At 41.0% G+C, this 6,680-nt stretch overlaps 1 protein-coding gene across 1 annotated transcript; it reads left to right on the forward strand.

The window, feature by feature from the left end:
- The first annotated feature begins 616 nt into the window (after positions 1-616).
- Positions 617-6,480, forward strand: LOC306824845 (tripartite motif-containing protein 14). Its single transcript, XM_079345221.1, has 7 exons — positions 617-969; positions 2,068-3,023; positions 3,159-3,254; positions 3,809-4,057; positions 4,169-4,191; positions 5,178-5,332; positions 5,491-6,480. Exons 1-7 carry the CDS (start codon positions 675-677, stop codon positions 6,033-6,035), a joined length of 2,319 nt encoding a protein of 772 aa, XP_079201347.1. The 5' UTR covers positions 617-674; the 3' UTR covers positions 6,036-6,480.
- The last annotated feature ends 200 nt before the right edge of the window (positions 6,481-6,680 follow it).

Below are 6,680 nucleotides of genomic sequence, written 5' to 3' on the forward strand. Positions count from 1 at the left end.
CATGAATCCAACCCTCATTTTGCCCTGAGACGAGAAAAATATGTTTTTCTTTGCTTGAAAGTTTTCTTCATGTGATGCAAAAAGCGTCATATTGCAAAATGGGTGAAGTATCCCTTTAAGCACTTTAAAACAACCACAGCTGACCAAAGTGCTGGTGCATATCCATGGCCAATGGAATTTTCCCAGAAGCATGGAAAAGTGCAAGAATGACTGCGATCTTTAAATCAGGAGCAAGAAACCAAGTGGGGAATTATTGGCCAAGCAGCACCCTCCCTGTTATATAAAAGGTTTTGGAGAAGTCTGTAGCAATGCAACTAACAAACTACCTGGACAAAAACCAACTATCTGCACCCATTACAATTTGGGTTTAGGCCAAAGTCTTCTACAGAAAGTGCCAACTGCTATGGAAAACTCAAATTGTGTATGGACAAAGGGAAGGGAAAGCTTAAAAGCAAAACATAGTAATAGCAACTTTTGGACTGCTTTACATACTTTCGATACAAAGTCTTAATTCGTCGTCCATGGTTCTGTCCTTTTCGTTTTAAGTTTTAAGTTTTGAAAAGGTTGTTTTTGACGTACGTTATCTCGCTTGATGTAGGCGTACTGTACCTTTAAGAGCTGCTCTGCTGGGAGGTGGAGCGGGATTCAAACATTAAGCCCCGCCTCCGCCTCCTATGCCCGGAACCAGACACCAAACATCAGCCAGAAAAAAAAACAAAATGGGGGCATCTTTGGACACCCCGGCCAGGTGTCCGCTTTGCAACGAGCTGACCGGAGAACCGGTCACTCTGAAATGTAACCATCAGTTCTGTGAGCGATGTATCGGTGATTTGTGGAGCGTAACCCCAAACGGGCCGTACCACTGTCCGGAGTGGAGGTGTAAAACTGTGTATCAGACTCTGCCGTTTGACAACAACTTCAGACGGCCACCGACCGCAAGCCGACGTGCTAAACCTCCCAGCACAGCAGGTAACCTTATATTTACCTACATATTTACATATTCACAGGTAACTCATAGTTATTATTGCATTATTATCACCTGGTAAGCTAACGCTGGTTCTGTCGTCATATGACTGATTATGAGGATGGTGGTGGTCAAAGCTCGCTTCCGTTCCTTTCTAACTTTTTTGCATTTATCATCAAAAATAGAGCTCCTATCAATTTACAATGTAATTTTTTCCACGCCCATCAGGTGTCACATTTTTAACATACCAATGCACCATGTATTTTGATATGTGAATAACTACCTGGCGCTGTTTTAGTGTTGACTTATTAGAGTTTACTATTTATTGTCTAAAGCAAAATAGACAAAAAGTTTAATGTCATTCTACGTCATCCGTTTATGTTTTTATAGAGATAGGCCTGATAATGATATAATATTGATAATAATATTTATAATAAAAATTTAAAAACTCACCTCTTCAACACTTGTCATCCTTTTCCCCTTACATTGATAGTTTAGGTTGAGTTTATTGATTGTTTGCTTTTTGTCAAATATTCAGAAAAGTGCTATATAAATGTATTATTATTGTTTTTATTATATAGTGCTTTTTTATCCAGAGGCACAAAGTGCTTCTCATAGAAACACAATCAATACAGGAAGTAAAAAGGAGTTGCCACAGCATTTAAAGAAATTTTAAAAAAAGAAGGGAAAAAAAAGAAAACTGATTATAAAACAAGTGACAAAATGTGCTTAGTAAGTAAAAAATAAAGTAAAAACAGTATATGTTATCAAACTGTCATCATTGTGTTTCAAGCAGACCCATGTTTACATACAGAGGTTCAAGTAACAACTTCAAATCACTGCTAGTTGAAAGGATTTAGCAATATTAGAGATAAGAAGTATTTATACTGATAAAGACCTCATTGAGTTGATCAGGGAATAGCGATTTAACCAACGTATCAAGCTAGTCAGTCACATGCTTAAAATGCCCTTACTGTCACTGGACAGTCTGTGTTGACAGCTGAGTGTAATGTGCTGGACAGAGTGCAGTTATTGTGTCAACATTGCAAAGTCAACCTTCCTGCTCTTACCAGTTTGCACTGTTTTTTTGTTTTTTTTTCCAGGCTCACCCGGTAATGATGATCAGTATACATTTGGCTCAATACTGGGGAGGCCCTCAATCACCAGCCGACTACTTGGGAAGAGAAAGGCCAGCACTCCTGCACCAGAGCAACCTAACACAAAGCGATCCACTCTGGAAGCTCCCTCTGAGCTACACAATGACACAGAGACTCCCTCTACTTCCTTTTCTGGTAAAGCTGATGTAGCAAGATCCAAGAAAGTAGTGCGTCCTGAATCTTCGCAGTCTGGGCAGGGAGCTGGCACATCTTCAAGTGTCAACTCTGAAAGCAAAGGAGGGCCTTCACTTGTTGTACTTCCTGCAAATGAGGAACCAAGTAACATCCCACTGAAGAACAAGTGTAAACCAGTAGAAGAAATCACAGACGACTCTGACACATCCAATGAGCTAGATCTATGTGATTCACCCCCTCTAGCAACTCCTAAGAAAGACACTCATGCGGCAGGAATTCAAGCATCTCCAAAGAAACCTGCCTACTCCTATTCCTTTCCAGCGGTCTCAACTCCAGGCAAAGAAAAGTCTCCAGAAAAAAATGTCAGCAAATTATCTCCAGTAGTCGCAAAACATCCTGCTACAGCTCCAGGATCTCCAGGTTATGTTGGTACCTTCCCCAGGTTGGAGAACAGAAATACCAGTCCTGTGCGCTGCCATTATTGCCCGAAAACCGGCTATCAGCCCGCTGTGAAGACTTGTCTGGTGTGTGGTGCTTCCATGTGTAAGGAGCACCTGCGACCCCATCTGGACTCCCCTGTCTTCCAGAATCACACCCTGGTTCCCCCCATGGAGGACATTTCTTCCTGGAGGTGTCAGGAGCACCAAGAGATCAACCGTATCTACTGTCGGCACTGTGCAGTGTGTGTGTGCACAGTGTGTACTGTCATAGGTTCACACCGCGACCACGCCTGCATCAGCATCAGGGAGGCAGAGAGAGAGCTGAGGGTGAGTGGTGATAACTTTACAGCACCATGCATATGAAAGATAGAGTTAATGTTGCTCAACTTCTGAATGACGTAAACTAGCAACAAAAAAGTGTTTGTTTGTTTTTTTGCAAGTGTTTTATTGTCCTTTCTCCAGGGGAACCTGAAGGCGGAGATCAAGCAGCTACAAGAGGCTGAAGAGGAAGTGAAGAGCAAAGTGTCTGAACTCACACAAAAGAAAGAAACCTACCAAGTAAGAGATTTTATCTTGTTGTTTTCATTAATTCATGTACATTGCTAAACATTTCAATGATTTTTCTCTCTCCTGAACATGGTGATGTTCATATTCCACGTAGTGACATGAAAAGTAACAGTCTACGTGATTTAGCTGTAACAATGTACCAGGATTTAAAATGAGTTTCGAAGCCGATAAATTAAAATGCAAAAGTGTAACAAATGCAGCAGTCTGCTGCCTCACTGCATTATTTCTGCCTTTAAAGACTAAGTACGTCTAATACTATACACCTTAATACTATACCCACCGTTGTGGGTCTGACTGAACCTGTTCAAATTCAAATAGCAGTGTTTAACAATGCGATGTCTAACAATGATTGTAAAATCATATGTATTAAGATGTCTTTAAAAAAAAAAAAGAAGAAGTAAATTTTCATTATTCATTTTCTGGTTGTTTTTTTTGTCCTGTGACCAAAATAAAACGGTGTCTTCTTTCTAAATGAAATTAAACAAGCCTCTAAGGAATCCACCTTATTACATTACACCATGTTGTTTTAAATTCTGTCTGTCCAGGTGGTGTTAAGTGAGGCTCAAGCGGGGGTGCAGCAGCAGTATGCAGCCATCAGAGAGGCTCTGAATCAGGAGGAGCAATCTGCTCTGAACTGTGTGTCAAAGGAGGAGAGTCGGGTTCTGGGCGGATTAGAGAAGAAACTCAGTCACCTTCAGAGCTCCCTGAAATCAATCGAGCAGGGCCTCCACACGCTGGAGGGGCTCGCTGATACCAAGGGAGACGAGCGCATTCAGGACCAGGCCTTTATCATGGTGTGTTGGAAGTCAGGAGAACAACTTGTCTTGTTTTGTCTTTTTTTCTTCCTAAAATACAACATTTTTTGAGTGCTTATTGTATCTTTTTTTCTCTCTCTCACTTGACAGGAGTACAATAAGGTAGCCCAGCTGTAAGTGACTTCCTTTCCACCTTTACCCTGTTTCTGTTTTTTTATTTGTCAGAGACAAGACCAGTGAAATACTGACCGTTTTAGAAGTACCATCAAATGCACTCCACACTTTTCTCTTCATAACATAATGTCAACAAGTGTGTATAGCTGTTTGTGGGTATTTTCATTGATGAGGTACTTTGCACTTACCATCGATGGTCACTGTCTGGAATATGAGGCTGATCCACATGCGCACATTTTCAGGTGGATCGTGGTTTTTAAATGGAAAGTTGTGTGCTCATGTATTGTGTCATATCAAAATTATTTTTGCCTTAGATTGAAGATTTTTGGTGTACATATACTTTTAGTACATATTCTATTCACAGTTTCATAAATAAGACCAACTAAGATATTTTACATTTTGAAGTTTTCAAATAATGTTCTAAAATCTTGACTTGTCCTTTCACCTGCAGTATGTGACCTTTAGTGTAGCACCTTCTTATATTCAGAGGTTTATCAAAAGAAATAGACATATATTCAAAATAGTAAAACAAAAAATCTCTCTCGTAATTGGTCAGTCGTTCAGCTTTGTTTTCAAATATGTCCCGCCCCTTTAATCCTATTGGGAATGCTACAGTCAGTCCGAGAGGAACTTGTGCTTGCTAAAACAAGCCAATGGGCTGGATCAGTGACATCAAGGGGGGGGGGGGGACCAAGTGTTACATGCGGCTATTGCTACTGCTAACAGGAAGAGGTAGGAGAACATGCGTTTCCGCGGACTTTACATTTTTGCACATAGACGTGAGAGTCTAAACATGCACAAGACACCTGGAAAAGACTAAAGAGCAAATAAAAGTAGAAAAAACATAATATGGTATCTTTAAACTTCACCCACATTTTATACATACATTTATACATGTGTACATACATTTTAAGAGTATGAATAGATGATTTCATCAATGATTAGAAGTTTCGTATTCACGAGTTACCCTTCTCTTTTGCATCAGGGCAAGTGACATGGGGAGCTGTGTAGATCAGTTGGGGGCTCCCGAGGAAGTGGACGGGGCCCGGCTGAATTGTCTTCAGAGGTGGACTGAGAAGCGTCTGGACACAGTCGTCATCACCGTGCCGGGGAACGATAGAGACCTCTACAGACTGATCTGTAAGAGTGTTTTCTTGTATCCACACCTGTTTACTTTGCTCTCACTGATGAATCACAGCTAATTAAACCAAAGCCTCTTGTCGACCCAAAGGTGGCATATTACAATTCGTGTTTATCTTGTCATTGAAATTCCTCTGGATTTTCTCTCCTGCACACAGATGGTACTTTACCTCTCTTGGATGCAGACACTGCTCACCCCAAGCTGCAGCTGTCTGATAACAACAGGAAAGTGACGTACAGTGACGCCCAGCAAGCCTACACAGAACATGAGGCCCGCTTCAGCTCCTTCCCACAGGTCTTGGCCTCCTGTGGTCTGGAGAGGGGTCGCTGGTACTGGGAGGTAACAGTGTCAGTCGATGAAGGCCGCTGGAAGGTGGGCCTGTGTGAGGGTCAGATAGAGCGGAAGGGGCAAAAGGACAACTCTCGTCTGGGCTTCAACTCGTTCTCCTGGTGCCTGGCCTGCGACAGGAAGAAGGTGGAGGCTCTACACAATAAGGTGGCTGTTCCTGTGGATGCAGACAAGCTGCAGAGAGTAGGGGTGTTCCTTGACTTTGAGGAGGGTATTGTGTCTTTTTTCAATGTGACACCAGGGGGCAGACTAGCTTTGATGCACTCTTTCACGCACAGGTTTACTGAACCTCTTTACCCAGCATTCTCTGTGTCTAAAACAAGCCTGACTGTATGTGATCTGTTTCAGTCATAAGTCATCTAACACTGGAAGTCACTTCTGCTCGAAATGTACAGAAAAGAAATTAGAGCACTGTGCCTTTAAAAATGATATCATTTTATTATTACAATTATGCCAATTTAATTTTTTTAATTTTTTAATTTTGAAAAATAACTTTGTGCTTCATTTGATATTACTGGACCGTGCAAGAATTACTGAACATCATGCATTATACAAAGATGCAGCATTTACATTCCATATTTTTGGTATCAGGATTTTAATTTTTGTATGTCTTTTAAACTTCAGATTTGATCTGCTCAAATTAACAAGTTCCACTGAAGGCTGGACACAAGTGCCAATCAATAGAACATGGGTTTTGATGATCACATCAGGATGAAAAAACATTGTGTGAAATGTGTTTTCTTTGACATCTTGTCTCCTTGTCTTTTTACAGCAATAAATTGAAAGGTTCCAATCTGAATGCATTCTTGCTTTATTGCTTTCTAATTTCAAGAAAATATAAATGCAACAGATGAGGTTAGCAAAACGTTGGTGGATTTACCCTCAGCAGATGACAGTTGGTTTGCTAACTAACTCTCACTGTCCTCTCAGCATTTAAGGTTTAGAAACTCTTGAAGCTTTTAGAATCGCTTCAATTTTGCACTCCTAACAAAGTCTGAG

Source organism: Symphodus melops, assembly GCF_947650265.1.
Source record: "Symphodus melops genome assembly, chromosome: 6".
Lineage (NCBI taxonomy): Eukaryota > Metazoa > Chordata > Actinopteri > Labriformes > Labridae > Symphodus > Symphodus melops.